General features: G+C 38.3%; 1 protein-coding gene across 4 annotated transcripts in view; it reads left to right on the plus strand.

Moving 5' to 3' along the window:
* Positions 1 to 18,053, plus strand: part of LOC112663908 (monocarboxylate transporter 1-like) — a 37,687-nt gene extending 19,634 nt beyond the window's left edge. For 2 of the 4 annotated variants that reach the window (XM_035700749.2, XM_025452916.3), the window contains exons 2-5: positions 7,114 to 7,374; positions 8,466 to 8,609; positions 11,956 to 12,822; positions 14,971 to 18,053. In XM_035700749.2, coding sequence (XP_035556642.1) covers positions 7,158 to 7,374; positions 8,466 to 8,609; positions 11,956 to 12,822; positions 14,971 to 15,179 — 1,437 coding nt within the window. In that variant the 5' untranslated portion in view covers positions 7,114 to 7,157 and the 3' untranslated portion in view covers positions 15,180 to 18,053. Of the gene's footprint in view, positions 1 to 3,636; positions 4,006 to 7,113; positions 7,375 to 7,837; positions 7,861 to 8,465; positions 8,610 to 11,955; positions 12,823 to 14,970 lie in introns of those variants that run through there. The other 2 variants (XM_035700750.2, XM_025452917.3) reach the window with 2 other exon arrangements.
* Positions 18,054 to 24,459: the final 6,406 nt, after the last annotated feature.

The following is a 24,459-nucleotide window of genomic DNA, read 5'->3' on the forward strand; positions in this document are numbered from 1 at the left end:
ATGACCAGAAGCTCTGCATTTGGACATCTTCCAGACTCTGCCCTGTGGATCTCTTCCTATGGCTCATTTTATCCCGTGTCCTTTTCCTGTAATAAGTCATGAACATAATAGCTTTTAGTGAGTTCTGTGAGTCTTTCTATTAAATTATCAAAGCTGAGAGTGTTTTTAGAAACACTTCCACCTTTTCCCCACTAAATTTACAATTAGTGTTAAAAGTGAGGGTAGTCTTGTGGGGACTGTTCCTAGCTGGCTAAAACTCTCTGTATATCATTACTGACCTTACAGAAATAAAAAGAACTGGAAGGAAATACTATGAACATGTTAACAAATTAGAAAACCTAAAGGAAATTAACAAGTTTCTAGAAAGGAAAGCTACCAAAGTGACTCAAGTAAATCTGAATATATCTTTTATATTAAAGAGATTGACGTAATCATTAAAAAAAAAAAAATCACAAAGAAAACTCAAAGCCCAGATGGCCTCACTAGTAAATTCTATGAAATATTTAAAGAAGAACTAACACTAAACACTAATCCTTTACAGGCTTTTTCAGGAAATAGTAGAAGAGGAAACACTTCCCGGTTTGTTTTTTGAAGCTAGTATTACCCAGGTACCAAAACTAAAGATATCACAAGAAAAGAAAACTACAAATCACTACCCTTTACTAATGTAGATGCAAAAATTCTCAACAAAATATGAGCAAACTGGGACACCTAGGTGGCTCAGTGGTTAAGCGTCTGCCTTCAACCCAGGGAGTGATTCTGGAGTCCTCAGATCAAGCCCCATGTCGGGCTCCCAGCATGGAGCCTGCTTCTCCTTCTGCCTGTGTCTCTGCCTTTCTCTGTGTGTCTCTCATGAATAAAAAAAAAAAAAAAAAAAAAAAAAAAATATATATATATATATATATATATATATATATATATATATATATGCAAACTGAATCCAGCAACACATAAAATGGGTAATATACCATGACAAGCTGAGATTTTTATCTCAGAAAATGGGAATTCAGGGCACCCAGGGTATCTCAGCGGTTTAGCGCCGCCTTCAGCCCAGGGCATGATCCTGGAGACCCAGGATCCAGTCCCACGTGGGGCTCCCTGCATGGAGCCTGCTTCTCCCTCTGCCTGTGTCTCTGCCCCCGCCCCTCTGTGTCTCTCATGAATAAACAAATAAAATCTTAAAAAAAAAAAAAGGAAATGGGAATTCATGTTGCTCAACTTAACAAAAATCAGGCAATATGCCAAACCACATTAATGGAATTAAGACCAAAAACCACATGATCATCTTAATAGACTTAAAACAATGCATTTGATATAATCCAACACCCTTTCATGATAAAAACACTCAACAATTAGAATGAAACTCCCCAAGCTTATACTTACAAGCTTAATAAAGGGCATTTACAAAAAACTATAGTTAACATCATATTTAATGGTAAACTGCTAAAATCTTTCCCTCTAAGGTCAGAAATAAAACAAGGATCCCTCTCTTACTACTTCTATTTAACATTGTCCTGGAGGTTTTATCCGGCCAACTAGGCAATTTAAAAAAGCATTCAGATTATAAAGGAAGATGTAAATCTTATAAACATAAATATTAGAAGTAATAATGATGTGATCACAGATAGTGTGATCTTATAAACATAAGTATTAGAAATAATAAAGTTAAACAAATGTGCAGGATGCAAGATTAATATACAAAAACCAATTATATTTCAATACACTACCTATGAAAAGTCCAAAAGCAAAATTAAGAAAACAATTCAAGTTATAATCCCATCAAAAATAACATATTCAGGAATAAATTTAAACAAGGAGGTTCAAGACATGTACAATGAGATCTATAAAACATTACTGAAAGATGTCCTAAATCAATAGAAAAGCTTCCTGTGTTCTGGATCAGAAGACTTGATATTGTTAAGATGGCATTACTCCCCAAATCTATCTACAGATTCAACATAGTCCTCAAAATCTCAGCTATTTTTCTTTTTTTTTTGCAGAAATTAACAACAGATCCTAAAATTTATATAGAAATGCAAGGACTCATAATTATCATAACTACTTTGGAAAAGAAGAAAAGTGGAAGACTCATGCTTCTTGTCAAAACTTAGTATAAAGCTACAGTAATTAGGACTTTGTGGTATTGCCAGAGGCTAAATATATAGATTAAGGGAATATAATGAAGAGTCCAGAAACAAACCAATACATCAATGGTCAATTGACTTTCAACAAGGGTGCCAAGGCCATCCAATGAGAAAATAATAGTCTTCTCAACAAATTGTGCTGAAGTAACTTAGATATCCATATGCAAGAGAAAGAATTTGGACCCCTACCTCAATAAAACCCCTACCCCTACTCTACAGATATTAACTCAAAATGGATCAGACCTGGGCAGCCCAGGTGGCTTAGCAGTTTAGCACCACCTTCAGCCCAGGGCGTGATCCTGGAGACCCAGGATCAAGTCCCACGTAGATTCCATGTATGGAGCCTGCTTCTCCCTCTGCCTGTGTCTATGCCTCTGTGTGTATGTGTGTGTGTCTGTGTCTGTGTGTCTGTGTGCCTGTGTGTGTCTGTGTCTCATGAATAAATAAATAAAATCTTTTAAAAAATGGATCAGACCTAAATGTAAGAGCTACAACTATAAACCTCTTAGAAGTAAACATAGGAGTGAATCTCTATGACCTTGGATTAGGCAATGGTCTCTTTTTAAAAAAAAATATTTCATTTATTTATTCATGAGAGAGAGAGAGAGAGAGAAGCAGAGACACAGATAGAGGGAGAAGCAGGCTCCATGCAGGGAGGCTGTTGTGGGACTTGATCCCAGGTCTCCGGGATCACACCCTGGGCTGAAGACAGGTGCTAAACCCAGGGATCCCTAGGCAATGGTCTCTCAATCTGATGCCAAAAGCACAAGCAACAAAAGAAAAATAAATCGGACTTCGTCAAAATGTTTGTGCTTTAAGAGACATCACCAAAAAAGTGAAAAGGCAATGCAATGAGTGAGAAAAAATATTTGCAATTCATTTATCTGATAGGCAACTTGAATCTAGAATTCAGGCATACCTCATTTTATTATGTTTTACTATATCGCTCTTTGCATGTATTGTGGTTTTTTGTTTGTTTTTTACAAACTGAAGGTTTATGGCAACGTTGAGACAAGTCTATCGGTATCCCATTTTTTCCAACTGTGTTAGTTCACTTCACTTTTCTGTGTCACATTTGGTAATTCTTGCAGTATTTCAAACTTTTTAATTATATTTGTTATGATGCCTTGTGATCAGTAACATTGTTACTATAATAATTGTTTTGGGGTGTGACAAACCACACCCATAGAAAACAGTGAGCTTAATAAATGTTGTGTCTGCTATGACTGCTCTAACTGATTCCCCCCGTCTCTCTCCATCCTCAGGCTTCCCTACTGACTAAGACACAACAATATTGCAGTTAGGTCAGTTAATAACCCTGCAATGGTCTCTAGGTGTTCAAGTGAAAGCGGACTTGCATGTCTCTTTCTTTAAATCAAAAGGCAGAAATTATTAAATTTAGTGAGGAAGTTATGTTGAAAGCCAAAATAGGCCAAAAGTTAGGCCTCTTGATCCAGATAGCTGAGTTGTGAATAAAGGAAAAGTTCTTTTTTTTTTTTTTTTTTTTTTTTTAAGGGAAAGTTCTTGATGGAAATTAAAAGTGCTACTCTAGTGAATAGACAAATGGTAAGAAACTGCTTTATTGCTGATATGTAGAAAGTTTTAGGGGTCTGAATAGAAGATCAAACACGCCTCAACATTCCCTTAAGCCCAAGCCTAATCCAGAACAAGACCCTACCTCTCATCAATTCTGTGAAGGCCAAGAGAGGTGAGGAAGCTGCAGAAGAGAAGTTGGAAGCTAGCAGAGATTGGTTCATGATGTTTAAGGAAAGAAGCTGTCTCTGTAACAGAAGACAGTGCATCATGGAGCAGCAAGTGCTGATGTAGAAGCCCAGCAAGTTATCCAGAAGATGTAGCCAAGGTAATTAATGAAGGTGACTATGCAAAAAAACAGATTGTCAACGTAGGCAAAACAGTCTTCTATTGAAAGAATATGCTATCTAGGTCTTTTGTCACTACAGAAAAGAAGTCAGTGCCTGGTTTCAAAGCTTCAAAGGACAGGCTGATTCTCTTGATAGAGACTAATGTAGCTAGTGACTTTGAGTGGAAGCCAGTGCTCATTTACCATTCTGAAAATCCTAGGACCCTTAAGAATAATGCTAAATCTATTTTGCCTGTGCTCTATAAATGTAATAACAAGATATGGATGACAGCACATCTGTTTACAACATGAGTTACTGAATATTTTAAGTGCACTGTTGAGACCTACTGCTTATAAAAAAAAAAAAAAAGATTCCTTTCAAAATATTACTCTCATTCACCATATACCTTGTCACCAAAAAGTTCTCATGGACATGGACTATGAGATTAACGTCATTTTCTTGCTTGCTAACAAGCATCCATTCTCCAGCCCATGGATCAAAGAGTAATTTCAACTTTCAATGGTTATCATTTAAGAGATACATTTCATAAGGTGATAGCTACCATAAACAGCAATTCCTCTGATGCATGTAGGCAAAGTAAATTGAAAAACTTCTAGAAAGGATTCACTATTCTATTTTTTTTTAAAGATTTATTTATTTATTTGGGGGGGGGGAGAGAGTGCATGCATGAGTAGGGGGAGGGGCAGAGAGAGAGAGGGGAAGAATCTCAAGCAGACTCCCAGCTGAGCACAGAGCCCAACACAGGGCTTGATCCCAGGACCCTGAGCCCAAACTAAGAGCTAGATACTTAACTGACTGAGCCGCCCAGGTGCCCCAGGATTCACTATTCTAGACACCGTTAAGAACATCTGTGATTCATGGGAAAAGGTTCCAATATCAACATTAAAGGAATTTGGAAAAGTTAAATCCAGCCCTCATAGATGACTTTGAGGGGCTCAAAACTTCAGTGGAGGAAGTAGCTACAGATGTGGTGGAAACAGCAAGTGAACTTGAATTAGAAATACAACCCGAAGATGGCTCTGATTTGCTACAATCTCATGATAAAATTTTAATGGGTGAGCAGCTGCTTCTGATGGATGAGGAAAGAAAGTGATTTCCTAAGATGAAATCTTCTTTGGATAAAGGTGCTGTGAAGATTGCTGAAATGACAACAGAGGGTTTAGAATAGCACATACACTTAGTTGATCAAGTGGCAGCAGTTTTAGAAGATTGATCCTGTTTTTAAAGCATTTCTATATTCTGCAGGTAAAATGCTATCAAACCACATTACATGCTACAAATTGTTCATGAAAGGAAGAGTCAACCAATGTGACAAACTTCACTGTTGTCTTATCTGAAGAAATTGCCCCAGCCACTCCAGCCTTCAGCAACCACCACCCTGTTTAGTCAGAAGCCCTCAACATCCAGGCAAGACCCTCCCCCAGCAAAAAGATTATGACTCTCTGAAAGCTCAGATGATGGTTAGCAATTTTCTAACAATGAAGTATTTTTTTAAAGATTTTATCTATTCATAGAGACACAGCTAGAGAGAGAGGCAGAGGGAGAAGCAGGCACCATGCAGGGAGCCCGACATGGGACTCGATCCCAGGTCTCCAGGATCACGCCCTGGGCTGCAGGCAGCGCTAAACCGCTGCGCCACTGGGGCTTCCCTAACAATGAAGTATTTTTAAGTTAAGACATATACATCATCTTTTTAGACATAATGGTATTGCACACTTAACAGACTACACTGTAGCGTAAACATAACTTATATGCACTGTGAAACCAAAATTCATTTAACTTGCTTTACTACAATACTTGCTTTATTTTAGTGGTCTGGAACTGAACCTACAATATCTCTGAGGTATGCCTGTATATAAAGAACTCTTACCACTCCATGGTTTAAAAAATCTGACTAAAAAATAGGCAGCAAATTTGAATAGGCATTTCTCCAAAGAAGACACTTCACCAAAGACATATATCAAAAAAAGATATACAGATGGCCAGTAAGCACATGAAAAGATGCTCACCATCAGTAGTAATCAGAGAAATGAAAATCCAAATAATGATGAGTTACCACTCCAGACATATTAGGGTGGTTGGAAATCATAAAGAGACATAACAAATATCGGTGATGGTATAGAAACATTGGAACCTTATACATTGCTTGTGGAATTGTAAAATGGTGCAACTACTTTGCAAAAGAGCCTGGCAGTTTCTCAAAATATTAAACAATTACCAGAGGACCTAGAATTTCTCCTGAGTATAAACCCAGAAGAATTGAAAACTTGTCCACACAAAAGTTTCATAGCAACATTATTCATAATACCCCCAAAGTAGAAAGAACTTTTCTTTTGAAAATTGCTATATATCTAGTGAGGTGTGGGATATTAGTATGTCCTCCCTGACCTTTTTAAGTTAGCCTATAATTTCTAGAAAACAGAAAAATCAGGTGAGTATTGGAGAATATATTTTGGGAAAGAAGAGAAATTATAAAGGAAATACTAGATTGTGAACCTTTTATAGTGTGTGTATTTGTGAGTTTTGCATGTAGGTAAGTCAAATGAGTTATTTAGTTATCCCTGATAATGTGAAAAAGTACTGATGATCTCTGTTATTAAAACAAGTATGTTTACAAATTTGAAGAAGCAATATATTTATTGGAAAGGATTGAAAAGGATTTTGGTGAATGGTTCAAGTAGTGGTGAGTTTATAACTTTAAGCCTATAAAAATTTGGGGCAGTACTATAACTCTTGGTTTTTTTCTACTCTTTTCACAGAGTACAAGTAACATTGAAAAGTGTTTCAGGGATACCTAGGTGGCTCAGTTGGCTAAGCATCTACCTCAGCTTCAGGATCCCAGGATCCTGGAATCAGGCTCTACCTGAGGCTCCCTGTTCAGTGGGGAGCTTGCTTCTCCCTCTCCCACTGCCTGCTGCTCCCCCTGCTTGTGCTCTGACTCTCTCCTTGTCAAATAAATAAATAAAATCTTAAAAAAAGAAAAAAAGAAGTGTTTTGGTTATTTATAACATAAGTGTAAGGGATTTTATGGAAGTGCTTTATATTGACCTACTTGTTGAGTACTATTTTAATTTCAAATCCTTTAGATATTTGGATTGGAACTGCATTTTGGAATTCATCATTACTTACAATGTCACCATCAAATGACCATCCAGTTAGACCCACCCCCCCAGATGGAGGCTGGGGATGGGCAGTGGTTGTTGGAGCTTTTATATCCATTGGTTTCTCTTGTGCGTTTGGCAAATCTATTTCTGTATTTTACAAAGAAATTGAAGAAATATTTAATGCCAGCACCAGCGAAGTGTCATGGATCTCTTCTATTGTGTTTGCTGTCATGTATGCTGGAGGTAAGTGCCCAGAAAGCCTGCTCTTTTAATTTTCAATAGTCAGACAAAAGCTCCATGTTAAGTAGTTTTTGTTCTTGATGTGTGTGATATTTAAGATATTTTAAATGTTAGTTTTTGAAGCTATGTAATTGGCATCATTTATTTTTCATTCCCTTTAACAATAAAGTCTACACATAGCCTTGTACTGTCAGATCAGTTACATTGCAAAACAGATATTATTATAAAGGGTAACTGTCTTTAAGAATGATTTTTGTGTTGGTTGCTGGTGTATGGAAAGTCATTCGATGTTTGTGTTTTAATTAAATATTCCTGCTAACTTCTATTACTTCCAATAGTTTATTGGTAGATTTTTTTCAAAATTATAAGATAGACAAACATCTTTTGCAAATACTGATAGTTTGGTTTCTTCCTTTCCTTATACATTTCTTGCCCCCTGTCTTACTGCACTGCCTCGGACCTCCAGTATAATGTTGAAGAAAAGTGATGGTAGGCATTCTTGTTTTGTAGTTCTGGTTTGGTTTTGTTGTTGTTTTCTATGAGAAACAAAGTACATTTCAGCTAATTTGAAAATATGCTGGAAAGTCAGAAGTTGGATCAGGCTTGCTCATACATTGCATCACATTCATGCACATTTGCTCCATCTCAAAAATTAAAGACAAAGCAAACTTGCTACAAATATGTTGTTTATATCCTAGATACATGTATCCTGTGTTTCCAGGATACAAGTACAGGAAACATCCTATAATCACTTATAATCAGGCTATTTGCAGCCTAATCTGCCTTGAAGGAGATAGGTTAAGACCTTCCATACTTCAGTTAAAATCCATCCTGTATGTTCTAGATGTATAGAGGAAGTACATAATACATTGTACAATCAATGCTATGTTTTTCCCATTACACAAACCTGGGACTCTGAAATAAAGTAGGAAGCAGTATTTCTTACCCCTGTTTTCTTTTTTATCTGTTTATTTTGTGGAGTGGGGTATTTATGTCTCCGCATCTTTTCATGTTGGGAATGCCTTGTACAGGTGTATACACCTATGAGGGGTAGGTTTCTGCTCTATGTTATTAAGTTGTTTGCTCTCTCCTAGGTCCTATCAGCAGTATCCTGGTGAATAAATATGGCAGTCGTCCAATCATGGTTGTTGGCGGCTGCCTGTCAGGCTGTGGCTTGATTGCGGCTTCTTTCTCCAAAACTGTACAGGAACTTTACTTGTATATTGGATTTATTGGAGGTGAGTTGCTACTGATATATTTTCAAGCATTACTTATTATATGGACTCTTTGTAGCATTCATCTGCCAATTCTTTTGAAAAAAATGAAAGCTCTTTGTTAGAAAAATTATTGGGTCATTATTAAGAGCTATACATATGTTAATAGCATAGTACCAGAGAAACATGTCTTTATTTTTTTTTTAAATTTTATTTATTTGAGAGACAGCATGAGGGAGAAGCAGACTCCCTGCTGAGCAGGACCCTGAGCCAAAGGCAGATGCTTAAGAGACTGAGCCACCCAGGTGCCCCCCAGAGAAACATGTCTTTAAAGAAAGTTCTGGTACTTCGGGGTTATTTTTCATTAAAAGGGAGGGTTTTTTTCTTTCTTCCTTCCTTTTTTTTTAAGATTTTATTTATTTATTCATGAGAGACACAGAGAGAGGGGCAGAGAAAAAGGCAGAGGGAGAAGCAGGCTTCATTCAGTGAGCCTGATGTGGGACTCAATCCTATGTCTTCAGGATCACACTCTGGGCTGAAGGCAAGCGCCAAACCATGAGCCACCCAGGCATCCCTCTTTTTTTTTTTTTAATCTTAAAAAACATAATGGCCATAGTAAAGAGTGTGTGGCAAGTTGTTGAAATGGTGATCAGCTATTCCCACTCATTATCCTACTACCCAAGAAGAAATTGTTTCAAATTAGAATAGGAGAGAATGTCAGATACAAAGTAAGAATTTTCTGGTAAAGTAGTCATACACATTTTCCCCTGTCAGATACATGCCCCCCCTCCTAATAGCTAAATTTGGGAAATGAAACTGCTGGGGATAAAGAATATAGGTCATCCATTGCACTACAATTCAGAGAAAAACATTAATATTTTGATGCTCATATATTTTTTATGCATACACATATACTTTTTTAAAAAGATTTTATTTATTTATTTGACAGAGAGAGAGAGAGCACACGCATCAGGAGTAGCAGGCAGAGGGAGAGGGAGAAGCAGGCTCCTTGATGAGCAAGTAGCCCAATGTGGGGCACGACCCCAGGACCCTGGGACCATGACCTGAGTTGAATGCAGACATGCAACTGATTGAGCCACCCAGGCACTTCACATATATACTTTTTTTTAGAAAAAAAGGGATAAGATTACGTATCACATTTGTAACCAATTTTTTAAAAAACTTACTAATACATTATGTATATAGTTCCCCATCTCAATAAACATACTGCTGCAGATACTTTTTTTCCATTGGGTGAATGTGCCATAGTTTATTTCACCATTCTCTAATTGAACGACCTTTAGGTTGTTTATATTTTTTACTATTATTAAACAGCTTTTGTATGATAATGCTTCTCTGTATATCTTTGTGAACATGATAATTTCCTCAGGGCAAATTTTAGAAGTGGTATCACTGGGGGAAAAGGTTTTTGATAGTATTGACCAAATATCCTTTTAGAAAGATTCTAATAAGGATTCCCTGGGTAGCTCAGTGGTTTGGCGCCTGCCTTTGGCCCAGGGTGCGATCCTGGAGTCCCGGGATCAAGTCCCGCGTCGGGCTCCTGGCATGGAGCCTGCTTCTCCCTCCTCCTGTGTCTCTACCTTTCTCTCTCTCCTCTCTCTCCTCTCTCTCTCTCTCTCTCTATATATATATATAATAAATAAATCTAAAAAAAAAAGAAAGATTCTAATACTGTACAGTCCCACCGGCAGGATATGAGATAATGCCAATAGCAGGTATTTTCTTTTTGGATCTGTACTTTTACTACATTAATTAAAATTTTAAGCATTTAAATATTTTAATTCATTTAGAATATTTGGACAACATAAGGAAGGAACAATATTTGTTCCCCTTGGTTATTCAGCCTGTTCATTATTTCATTTATTAACTTATTCAATAAATATTTATTGAGTCCCTACCATATGTTAGGGACTCTTCCAAGCTCTATGGGGATTAAGTCAACATGATAGACAAGATTCCTGCTCTATAGTGGAGAGAAGCAGACAATAAGCAGACAAACAAATACATGAATAAATAAGAAAAATATCAGCTTGTGATAAGTGCTTTGCAAAAACTTGAAACAGAATTTTGATGGAGAAGGATTGAATGACCCCTAAAGGGAAGGCCTCTCTCTCAGAGTTGGTGACCTTGAGTGGAGAACTGAATGGCAAGTAGTATCCAGGTTTGTGAAAATCTAGAGGAACAACTGTGCTCAGAACCTATGAGAAAACACTGGGTTGCAGGTAGGGAGGTAGGTAAGGGCCAAATCATGGTGCTTCCTAACCCAGAGCAAAAAGCTGTGGATGGCAGTCATTAGAGAGATGGAATGGGCACATTCTAATCAGGTTTACCTAGTAAGGGAGCCAGAATGGGAGACCACTTAGGAGGTTATTGGGATACTTGTCTCAGCTCCATTGATTGAAAAATCTACTATTTCCCTATTAACTTAATGTGTCTTTCGGTCCTATTCTTGGACTTTTCCCCAATTTTATTGATCAGTTTTTCTATTTCTGACTAAGTGCATGCTGTTCTCATTACTATAGCTGTAGAAAATATTTATATACCTGTTAGTGTTGATCCTGTCAATTATTTATACTTTTGGAATATTTTAATATATTTGTTTTCTGGGTGGTATTCTTTTTTAAGATTTATTTATTATTTTAAAGGGAGGGTGAGAGAGCAGGGGGAGGGGCAGAGAAAGAGGGAGAGAATCCCAAGCAGAATCCGCACTGAGTGCGGAGCTGGATGTGGAGCTGGATCTTAGAACCCCAAGATCGTAACCTGAGACAAAATCAAGAGTCGGGATGCTTAACTGACTGAGCTATACAGGTGTCACATCTCTGGGTGTATTTTAGAGTCATTGTACTTCATCTGAAAAATCGAATACATTGACATTTTCATAGAAATTACATTAAAATTAATGAATTTAGTGAGATAATGTTACTATCTTCACAATGTTGTATTTACTGTTCTAAAATATTTTCCCTCTCCCCACCACCCACTTTCTTCTTTTCCTGCCCTCTGCTCCTCCTCTTCCATCTTGCTCTCTGAATTTATAAAACTCATCTTCTCTCCTTTTTGTTTTCAATTTCTTATTCTTCAGGAAACCTAAAATTATGAAAATAAAGGAGCTTACATTTATTATTCTTATTATTGTTAAAGCAAAAAGAATTATTTTAATAATATATTTTATATCTAGTATTTGCTGCATAAAGAGATTTATATCTGTGTTTGATAACAGCCCACTTAATGATCTACTGGTTATGATGATGATTTTGACCTCTTGCCATTCAGTTTGTCTAGTTGGTTAATAACAAATATGTTTCTGACATTTATTTTGATATGTAATTCTTCCCCCCGTCCTTCCCAGGTCTCGGGCTTGCCTTCAACTTGAATCCAGCCCTGACCATGATTGGCAAGTATTTCTACAAGAGGCGACCGCTGGCAAACGGACTGGCCATGGCAGGCAGCCCTGTGTTCCTCTCTACTCTGGCTCCCCTCAATCAGGCTCTCTTTGATATCTTTGGCTGGAGGGGAAGCTTCCTAATTCTTGGGGGCCTCCTACTAAACTGCTGTGTAGCTGGAGCCCTGATGCGACCAATAGGGCCGCCACCAACCAGTGTGGGGAAAGATAGATCTAAAGAATCCCTTCAGGAAGCTGGAAAATCTGACGAGAAAAAGGGAGCAGGTGATACAAATACAGACTTTAATGGCAGAAACCCTAAAGAGGAGAAACCATCGGTTTTTCAAACAGTTGAGAAACAGTTGGACTTATCCCTGTTTACCCACAGAGGCTTTCTACTATACCTCTCTGGGAATGTGATCATGGTTTTTGGGCTGGCTACTCCTTTAGTCTTTCTTAATAGTTATGCCAAGAGTCAACATTACTCTAGTGAGAAGTCTGCCTTCCTTCTTTCTATTCTGTCTTTTCTCGATATTATAGCTAGACCTTCTATGGGACTTGTAGCCAACACCAAGTGGATAAGACCTCGAGTTCAGTATTTTTTTGCGGCTTCTATTGTTGCAAATGGAGTGTGTCATCTGCTAGCACCTTTAACCTCCAGCTACACTGGGTTCTGTGTCTATGTGGGCTTCCTTGGATTTGCATTTGGATGGCTCAGCTCAGTGTTGTTTGAAACACTGATGGACCTCGTTGGACCTCAGAGGTTCTCCAGCGCCGTGGGACTGGTGACCATTGTGGAATGCTGTCCTGTCCTCCTGGGGCCACCACTTTTAGGTATAGTATGCCTTACTACCTCTTTGGTTCTGTTAACATTAAACAGGCATAGAAGATGGAAAAGGTAATAGAAAACAGAGATTAGTGAGCTGCTTGGTGGCAGAGAACATTTCTCATTTCCATAGCCTCACTGTTGGCACAATGCTTGGCACAGCAGAATTGCTCGGATTCTTAACAGAATTGAAAATATATTGAACCATCAACCTGAAAGAGGAGTCATATGTTCTTACAAATGGCATTCTTTTTTGAAGTATGTTTTCTCTTCAGAAAACTTAATGTGCTTGTTGTAGAAAAACATGTAAAATACAACTCCACCTCTGATAGTAGCTCCCATGTAAGCTCATGGTTTACCAGCAACTGTTCTACTTTGTGTATCCTCATGTCTTACAAGCCTATGAAAGAGGACTGTCACAGTTCCTACTTCATAAGAACTAGAAACTTCGAAAGGTTAAATAATTTGCCTTATATCACATGGCTAGTAAGGGAGTATATAATTTGGGAACTGTTTCCTAAGATCATTAAATACTTCATCTTTTGAATTAATAGCTCATTAGATAACATTAGTGAAAATATAATTTGGCCTTCCTTTTATTTATTTATTTTATTTTTAAGATTTTATTTATTTACTAATGAGAGACACGGAGAGAGAGAGAGAGAGAGAGAGACAGAGGCAGAGACACAGGCAGAAGGGAGAAGCTGGCCCCATGCAGGGAGCCCCATGTGGGACTTGATCCCAGGACTCCAGGACCACGCCCCGGGCCAAAGGCAGGTGCCAAACCGCTGAGCCACCCAGGGATCCCCTGGCCCTCCTTTTAGATGTATACTTTTTAGAAGTATGATTTGGCTAGTGAGTGAGCATACATAAAAGAAAAGCCCTACAGCTGTCTTTTGATTCTGCTCTCTTCCTCCCCATATCTAGTGATTGTCCCAAGTCTTGTCAGTTTTCACCTCCTACATCTCTTTCTAATCAGCCCACTTTTCCATCACAACACCACTCTGTCCACAGCTCCTGTCTCCCATCTGGGCTGCCCCAGTAGCCTCCTAGCTGCTCTACCCAAATCCACTCTAGCCAGCCTTCAATCTGTTTTCTTCTCTGCAGGCAAAATTATCTGCAAATACAAACCTGATACCCCAGCTGCTTAGATCTTTCCAGTCGCTTCCCATTGTCCTTAGGGTGGAGATCAGATTCCCTCTAGTGGCCTACAAGGCGCCCCCCAACCCCACCCCAACCTGGCCACCTGTCTCTCCAGCCTCATTTCCTGTCACTCACCTTTTGTTCTCTCTGCTCCAGCAATCCTGCCCTTCCTCCTTCCCCTCTCCCACCCCAGCTTCCCACCACCTGCCTTTGCATTTGCTGTTCTCTGGCCACATCCTTCTCCCACCGCCTCCTCCTGGATAACTCCCATCCCCCTCTAGGTCTCTGCTTCATTTGCACTTTAAGGGAAGCCTCCCTGACCCTGCTGGCTGCTCCCAACCCCCCATTTTCTGCTTTCAAGCCCTCCTTGTCACAGTTTGTGTAGTGATTTGATTAACATTTCTCTTGTCCACTGAACTGTGGATGTTTGCTCCTCTGCTCTCCCTTATCCTCAGGGCCAGCAGCCCAGTGCCTGGTGTGTGTGCAGGCTCAGTAAGTAGTGCTGGATGACCAGCGCCCTGAGTTAGAAAAGCACAAGGAATCGTATTGGAATGGGTTATATTCAGTCTTCTCTTACGTGGAGAGTAAGGTTGTATGATATTCCTTAACATACCAATTTGATGAGGTGGTAACAAGGGATTTCATGGCCAAAAACATTTTGGAAACACCAAGTCTGATAGATATTTCTACTAGAGGACCTTGCAAAACCTTTAATATGCTAATGACGTTGTGAATCTTCACTAGAGAAGAATATGACAAGCCATTTCCTAAGTCTGACTTAAGATTTCATTACCTTTAAGTTGCTAAAAATAACAGGATATGCAAGGCCATCTAAAATCAAATGTCACATCATAAAAGATGTAATTTTTAGCAGTTCCTTTTTAGACAAATTCATCATTTGTGGGCTCTTTGTCTATTGGTTTTCATTTTCTTTCTGAGTGGATCCTTAAGCTTTATTTGGGGAAGGTATACTTGTTACTTTTGCCCACATAACTTTGTTTTGGATATCTTAGGTCGTCTGAATGACATCTATGGAGACTACAAATACACCTACTGGGCATGTGGTGTGATCCTAATTATCGCAGGCATCTACCTCTTCATTGGCATGGGCATCAATTATCAACTTGTGGCAAAAGAGCAGAAAGCAGAGAAGCAGCAGAAAAAGGAAAGTAGAGAGGAGAAGCCAAGAGAAGTTATTAAAACAGCAGAATCTATAGAATAGAGAGGCCCACGTGGCCCCAAAGAGGAGAAACATCTCGTCTGAATCATGGATAACCAGAGGAGCTTTGAACCAAAAATTCTACTGAATCATGTTCTGTTAGTGCCGCTCACCACAGCCAGTGGACATCTGTGTGGAAGTGATACTGATGAGGGAGCAGAAGCCTAGCTGAGGACAAAGCATGAGCTGATACCCCCAACCTTACCTCTCCTGGGTGGGGTATATGTAGCATTCCTCCAGGGAGCTCCCAACTGTCTTAATGTGCATGTCTTGCTAGAGAGAAAAACAACCTTAACCTGATTATGGCAAGGCCTCCAGTATCTTGTAGGTCCTCTTTAGCATAGGAAAGTTCTTTTGTAAACCTTCCTTTTCCTGATCTCCCCCAACTCCCAAATATATAATCAGCCACCCCTCACAATTCAGGTATAGCTCTTTCTGCCCACAGGTCCTGTCCCCATGCTTTAATAAAACCACCATTTTGTACCAAGACATCTCAAGAATTCTTTCTTGGTCATTGGCTCTGGACATCACCCCACTAAAACTCACCTATATTCAAAAATACATCAATATCAAGTGTCCATTGATGGGATTTTTATTTCATTCCTTACATCAATCATAATTTATATGTCACATCCTTTGGGATCAGGGGATTTGCAAAAGAAAGTTTCTATTTGAAGTCATATTTACTAAGGTGTACTTTACATACAGTATAAATGTCTTTTATAAGATTATAGTTTGATGAATTTTGACGAGGTATTTAGATAAGTAACTATCACTCCAATACAGAACATTTCTAACAGACAATATAATTCCCTCCTGCCCCTCTGCAGTCAATTCCCTTCCCTTACCTACAGCCCCTAGCAAACATTGATCTGATTTCTGTCCCCTATAGTTTTGCCTTTTCCAGAATGGAATAAATGAAACCACATGGTATGTAGCTGGCATAGTAAGAAATATATATTTGCTCTTTGTCCCTAGTTCCTAGTACCTAGTTCCTAAAACCCTCGGCTTTCCCAAGTGATGAGTGTCTTTTGCATGCTTAGATGACTGGTGGCTAGAACCTCCTAGATAGCTTCAAGAATGAGGCTGGTCTCCAGAAAGACCAAGGCATGATTAAAGGGTTGGAACTTTCAGCCCTTCCCCATGACCTCTGGGGCAGGGGGGCAGGGGGTGGGTGGCATGGAGAGCTAGAAGTTAAGTTCAATTACTAACAGTCAATGATTTAATCAATTGCATCTATGTAATGAAACCTCCATAAAAGCTAAACTACAAGGCTTAGAGAGCTTCCTGGTTGGTGAATACACTGATTGGGCTGGTGTTGGGAGGGTGCTCAGATGGAGCACAGAAACTCTGTGCCATGCCTCCCCACCATACCTTGCCTTTTGCATCCTGTGCATCCCTTCCATTTGGCTGTTCCTGAGTCATAGCCTTTAGAAATAAATCAATGAATGTAAGTAAAGTGTTTCCCTGAGTTCTGTGAAATTCCTGGCAAATTACCAAGCCAGAGAAAAAAGTGAAGGGAACTCCCAGCTTCTAGCTAGTTGGTCAGAGGTACAGGTGGCAACCTGGGACTTGTGGCTGGAATCTGAAGTAAGGGCAGCCTTGTGGGACTGAGCCTTTAAACCTGTGGAATCTGCACTAACTCTAGGGGCTTACTGTCAGCATTGAATTGCAGTATAGGATACCTAGTTTAGAGTCTGGAGAGTTGGAGAAGTGGTTGCTGTTGTGGAAAAAATGGAATGTGAGAAGTGTTGTGAGTAACTGAGTAATCTTTTGTGTCTAGCTTCTTTACATGGCATAATGTTTTAGGATTCATCCATGTCATTCCATTTATACATAGTTTGCTGCTTTTATTGCTTAGTAATATTCTTTGTACGGATGTACCATAATTTATATCTCTCCACTGATTGATGGACTTTGGTTTTTTTCCACTTTTAGGCTATTATGAATAAAGCCTCTATAAACATTCCCAGAGAGGTCTGTGTAGACATATGCTTTCATTTATCTGGGGAAAATGCCTAGCATTGGGGTTTCTGGGCCATGTGGCAAATACATGTTTAACTTTGTAAGAAACTATAAAACTATTGTGGAAGTAGCCAAACCATTTTGTAACTCAACTAGCAATGTATGAGAATTCTAGTAATTCTGCATCCTTGTCAGCATCTGGCATTGTCAGGCTTTTTAATTTTAATTTCTCTGACAACTAATGATGTTGACCATTTTTTCATGAGCTTGGTCATCTGTATATTTTTAGCAAAACCTTTTTAATCCTGAAATTTGACAGAGTCTTAGAAACATTTAAGTACCTTACATGTTTGTGATGAGCACTGGGTGTTATATATAAGTGATGAATCATTCAATTCTACTCCTGAAACTAATATTACACTATATGTTAACTAACTAAAATTTAAATAAAACACTGAAACAAAAAAATACTTAAAAGCCTTGAGTTTTTATCTTTAAAACAATTTAAGTGACTTTTCCTGACATATTTGACAGTGAAATGAGCACTGTATTTGAAAATCCTGAAATGTGTGACAATGTATTTAAATAGGTGGTTATGAAGTCTAATATCTATTAGGATCTAGGATCTAATGGAAATATCCTTATGTTATAAGTGTGATGCAATATTAAATGAAAAAGCACAACACAAACTGGTTGGTCAGTATATATAATCTACTTTTAGGGGGAAAATGGGGAAAGGAAAACACATAAAATCCAACTACTTGCATTAGGATGATGACTTTTTTCCTATATATTTTTTCTTACTGGGTAATTGTTACCTTTTCAGTAACAATAGGAAAAATGAGTAGATTTGAAATATAAGACTTCTGATAAGAGAAACCTGTCTTCTAATAAAGCTAATGATTATTGTAAGATATTGATTGATTGATTAATTGCATTTTGCTTCTTTAAGAGATGGATTCTGGTGAAAAGGAAGTGAGTGTGACACTGAACTCAAGAACACAAAACACAAATGGCTTCAAGTCATGATTTTGCTGGTACAGGACAGAAGCTGTGGTGTACAGAGAGTTCATGGGGTACCAGCCACCAATGCCTCCTTCTTGGAAACAGTGCTCTTGGGGACAGCATTCCTATAGTTCTTCTTATGATCACCTTCCAGCTTCAAGCGAATGTTTAACTCAGGAAGCCTGAGCATTCAGCACTTACCACATCCTGGGGTGAGAGTTGTTTTAGAATGTCATTTTATTGAGATCAACACCAGAAAAAAATACAGTGTTAGAAAAAGGGAAATGTTCGTCAAAGGAGGAAGCTGACCACTGACCTTTTCACACACGTATTCAACAGATATTATTGACATTTATCCTGTGTGCCAGTTCTAAGCACTGTTGTAAGCATTGAAGTTTTTTTTTTTTTCTTTTTTAGCATTGAAGGTTCTTTAAGGAACAAAACATAACTGTTTTCCATGGTTCTTCCTTTCTAGTAGGGGGAAACAGACAATGAAGAGATAAGCTATAAGGAAAAACCGCACTTTATAAAGACTAGAGCAATGGATATAAGACCAGATTTCATTAGTTCATTCATCTAAAGAGCGTTTTTTAGAAGGGTACCTGGCTGGCTCAGTCAGTAGGGCATGCAACACTTGATCTCAGGTTGTGAGTTCAGTCCCCACACTGAGCATGGAGCCTACTTAAAAAAAAAAAATAGAACTTTTTAAAAAACCCTAGCATTTTTGGAGAGTATCTTCTATGTGTCTATTTGCCGAACAGAGGAGATATAATAGTGAACAATATTTGGTTCCGGCACCCACAGCTTCTTGACTAGTGGGGAGGACTGTGTAGTAAGTACTGTGATCATGGAGAGATGAGTGAGAGAGAGAGAGAGAGACAAAATAAAAACAGCATATAGGGGACTGTATAAGAAAAACTCTTCCCCAAAACCACTGACTAGGAAAAGGAGAGGGGTGGATTACCAGAAGTTTTTATAAGCAGTAGAGCCCTCCTGCACCCTGCAGGTGCATCTCCACTAGGGCAAGTCTGCCTGAGAATCAGCACAGCTGGCCCCTCCTCCAGAAGACCAGCACAAACCCCTTGCATGCACCAAGTCTACTGATCATGGAGTGCTTCAAAGCTTCAGCTCTAGAGGAAATAAGATCTAGCTTCTTCTTTTTTTTTCTCAAAATTTTATTTAATTCTAGTTAGTTAACATATAGTAGTATTTTGGTTTCAAAAGTAGAATTTAGTGATTCATCACTTACATATAACACCCAGTGCTCATAACAAGTGCCCTCCCTGATACCCATCACCCATGTAGCCCATCTCCATCCACCTCTCTTCATCAACCCTCAGTTTGTTCTGTCATTAAGAGTCTCTTATGGTTTGTTTTCCTCTGTCTCTCTCTTCCCCCTTTCACATATGTTCATCTGTTTTGTTTCTTAAATTCCACATATGAATGAAATAATATGGTATTTGTCTTTCTCTGAGGATGTAGCTTCTTTTAACAAGCATACCAAAACACATCTAATAAAACTCGCTGCACAATGGACAAGGTCCAAACACCCACACACACACACACCACTGCAGGCAAGGAGAAACTGCAGAGGACTGACCTGAGGGAAGGAGCAGCCAAAACACAGCAGCAGAATGCATATTCTGAAACACTTCCTGAAGCACCAGGCCCAAGACAGTATAGGTCCTCTTTTTTATATAGCCATTACTCTCAGGAGTAGAAATATAACAGGCTTTCCTAACACACACACACATAAACACACAAACGGTGACCTAGACAAAAGGACATGATGGAAGAATTTGCCCCAAAAAAAGAACAGAAAGAAGTAATGGCTAGGGGTTTAATCAAAACAGATATAAGAGCAGCCCCGGTGGCTCAGCGGTTTAGCACCGCCTTAGGCCTGGGGTGTGATCCTGGAGTCCCAGGATCAAGTCCCACATTGGACTCCCTGCATGGAGCCTGTTTCTCCCTCTGCCTGTGTCTCTGCCTTTCTCTCTGTCATGAATAAATAAAATCTTAAAAAAAAAAAACAGATATAAGTAAGATGCCTGAACCAGAATTTGAAACAACAATCATAAGGATATAAGCTGAGCTTGAGAAAAGCATAGAAGACACTAGAGAATCCCTTACTGCAGAGATAAAAGAACTAAAAACTAGTCTGTCCAAAATAAAACGTGTCATAACTGAGATGCAAAACTGCCTGGATGTAATGACTGAGGATGGATGAAGCAGAGGAACAAATCAGTAATGTAGAAGATAAAATTATGGAAAATGATGAAGCTGAAAAGAAGAGGGAAAGAAAACTATTGGATCATGAATGCAGACTCAGGGAACTTGGCAACTCCTTAAAGTATAATAACATTTATATCATAAGTCCCAGAAGAAAAAGAGAGGGGGAAAAGGGAAGAAGGTTTATTTGAGCAAATTATAGCTAAAAACTTTCCTAATCTGGGGAAGAAAAGAGACATAAAAATCCAAGAGGCACAGAGAACTCCCATCAATTTCAACAAAAACGACCCCACATTAAGACATATTGTAGTCAAATTCACAAAATATAAAGACAAAGAAAGAATCCTAAAAGCAGCAAGGGGAAAATGTCCTTAAACCCCAAGGGAAGACAGATAATGTTTGCAGCAGATCTATCCACAGAAATTTGGCAGGTCAGAATAAAGTGGCATGATATATTCAATGTGCTGAATGGGAAAAATATGCAGCCAGGAATACTTTATTCCAGCAAGCCTATCATTCAGAACAGAAGGAAACAAAGAGTTTTCCAGACAAAACTAAAGGAGTTCATGACCACTAAACCACCCTGCAAGAAATATTAAAGGGAACTGATTCTTTGAATGGTAAAGAAAGACCACAAAAAAACACAAAATAGACAGGAACAGAGAACATCATCAGAAACACCAAATTTCCAGGTAACACAATGGCACTAAATTCATATCTATTAATAATCACTCTGAATGTTAATAGACTAAATGCTCCAGTCAAAAGGCAGGATACCAGAATGGATTAAAAAGCCAGACCTGTCTATATGCTGCCTACAAGAGACTCAGTGTAGACCTAAAGACACCTGCAGATTGAAAGTGAGGGGATGGAGTACCATTTATCATGCTAATGGGCATTAAAAAAAAAGCAGGAGTGGCCATACTTATATCAGATAAACTAGATTTTAAACTAAAGACTGTAACAAGAGATGAAGAAGGTGACTATATCATAATTAAGGGGTCTTGATGGATAGATATCTATGATGGTAAATATCTATGACTCCAACATGGGAGCACCCAAATATATAAATCAATTAATAACAAATGTAAAGAAATTCATTGATAATAACACAATAATAGTAGGAGACTTTAATGCCCCACATACAGCAATGGATAGATCATCTAAGGGGAAGATCAACAAGGAAGCAAAGGCTTTGAATAACACACTGGACCAGAGGGACTTAACAGATATATTAAGAACATTTCATCCTAAAGCAGAATACACATTCTTTTTTTTTTTTTTTTTTTTTTCAGAATACACATTCTTGAGTGCATGTGGAACATTCTCCAGAATAGATCACACACTGGGTCACATATCAGCCGTACACAAGTACAAAACAATTGCAATCATACCACGCATATTTTCAGACCACAATGCTATGTATGAGCTTGAAGTCAACCACAAGAAAACAATGTCAAAAGACCGCAAATACATGGAGGTTAAAGAACACAACACCCTACTCAAGAATGAAGGGCTAATCAGGAAATCAGAGGACACATTTTTAAAAATACATGGAAGCAAATGAAAATGAAAACATGACAGTCCAAAACCTTTGGGATGCAGCAAAGGTGGTCCTAAGAGGGAAGCATATTGCAATACAGACCTATGTCAAAAAGCAGGTAAAGTGTCAAATACACAACCTAACTTTATACCCAAAGAAGCAAGAAAAGGAGCAGCAAATGAAGCCTAAAGCCACCAAAGGGAAATAATAAAGATTAGAGGAGAAATAAATGATACAGAAACAAACAAAATAGTAGAACAGATTAATGAAACTAAGAACTGGTTCTTTGAAAGAATTAATAAAATTGATAAATCCCTAGCCAGGCTTATCAAAAAGAGAGAACCCAAATAAATAAAATCAGGAATGAACTGACACCACATGAATACAAACAATCATAAGAGAATATTATGAAAAATTAAATGCCAACAAATTGGGCAATCTGGAAGAAATGGATAAATTCCTATTAACATTCAAACTACCAAAACTGAAACAGGAAGAAATAGAGAATTTTAGCAGACTCATAACCAGCAAAGAACTTGAATCAGTAACCAAAAATCTCCCAAAAACAAAAGTCCAGAGCCAGATGGCTTCCCAGCGGAATCCTACAAGACATTTAAAGAAGAGTTAATACCTATTATTCTTAAACTGTTCCAAAAAAATATAAATGGAAGGAAAACTTCCAAATTCATTCTCTGAGGCCAGCATTAACTTGATTCCAAAACCAGACAAAGATCCCGCTTAAAAGGAGAATTACAGGCCAATATCCCTGATGAACATGAATGCAAAAATTCTTAACAAGATACCAGCAAATAGAAGCCAACATTATATTAAAAGAATTATTCACCACAATCAAGTGGAATTTATTCACAAGCTGCAGGGGTGGTTCAAAATCTTCAAATTAATCAACATGATACACCATATTAATAACAGAAGGGATGAATCATGTGATCCTCTCAATAGATGCAGAAAAAGCATTTGACAAAATATATTATCTATTCTTGGTAAAACCCTCAACATAATATAGATGGGACATATCTCAACTTCATAAAGGCCATATTTATAAAAGGCCCACAGCTAATATCAACCTCAAGAGGGAAAAACTGAGAGCTTTTCCTCTATGGTCAGGAACAAGCTTTTTGTCTGGCTTCAGCAATCAGACGACAACAACAACAAAAATAAAAGGCATTCAAATCATCAGGGAAGGAGTCAACCTTTCACACTTTGTAGACAATATGATACTCTATATAGAAAATCCAGGGATACCTGGGTGGCTCAGTAGTTGAGCGTCTGTCTGCCTTTGGCCCAGGGCGTGATCCTGGAGTCCCGGGATCAAGTCCCACATTGGAGTCCCTGCATGGAGCCTGCTTCTCCCTCTGCCTATGTCTCTGCCTCTCTCTTGTGTGTCTCTCATGAGTAAGTAAATAAAATCTTAAAAAAAAAAGAAAGAAAATCCAAAAGATTCCACCAAAAAATTGCCAGAACTAATACATGAATTCAGCAAAGTCACAGGGTATAAAATCAATGTACAGAAATCTGTTGCATTTCTATACACAATGAAGCAGCAGAAAAAGAAATCAAGGAATCAATCCCATCTACAAGTGCACACACACACACACACACACACACACACACACACACAAACAATAAGATACCTAGGAATAAACCTAAGCAAAGAAGTAAAAGATCTGTACTCTGAAAAATATAAAACACTTATGAAAGAAACTGAAGACACACAGAAATGGAAAAACCTTCCATGCTCATGGATTAGAAGAAGAAATATTGTTAAAATGTCTATACTACCCAAACCAATCTATAAACTTAATGCAATCCCTATCAAAATACCACCAATAGGTACCTGGGTGGTTCAGTCAGTAGAACATAAGACTCGATCTCAGGGCTGTGAGTTTGAGTGTAGAGTACATTGGGTGTAGAGATTACTTAAAAATAAAATATTCAAAAATAAAAAAATACCACCAGCATTCTTTGCATAGCTAGAACAAGCAATTCTAAAATTTGTATGGAACCACAGAAGACCTCCAATAGCCAAAGCAATCCTAAAAAGGAAATGCAAAGCTGGAGGCATCACAATTTGTAATAGACTTCAAGCTCTATTATGAAGCTGTGATCATCAAGACAGCATAGTACTAGCACAAAAATATACACATAGATCAATGGAACAGAATAAAAAAAAAACAGAAATGGGCACACAACTATACGGTCAACTAATCTTTAACAACACAGGAAAGAATATCCAATGAAAAAAAGACAATCTCTTCAACAAATAGTGTTGGGAAAACTGGACAGCAACATGCAGAACAAAGAAACTGGACCACTTTCTTATACCATACACAAAAATAAATTCAAAATGGATGAAAGACCTAAATGTGAGACAGGAAACCATCAAAATCCTAGCGGAGAACACAGGCAGCAACCTCTTTGACCTCAGCAGCAGCAACTTCTTGCTAGACACATCTCCAGAGGCAACAGAAACAAAACCAAAAATGGGCTATTGTAACTGCATCAAGATAAAAAGCTTCTGTT

This window comes from Canis lupus, chromosome 17, assembly GCF_003254725.2.
Source record: "Canis lupus dingo isolate Sandy chromosome 17, ASM325472v2, whole genome shotgun sequence".
NCBI classification, from domain to species: domain Eukaryota; kingdom Metazoa; phylum Chordata; class Mammalia; order Carnivora; family Canidae; genus Canis; species Canis lupus.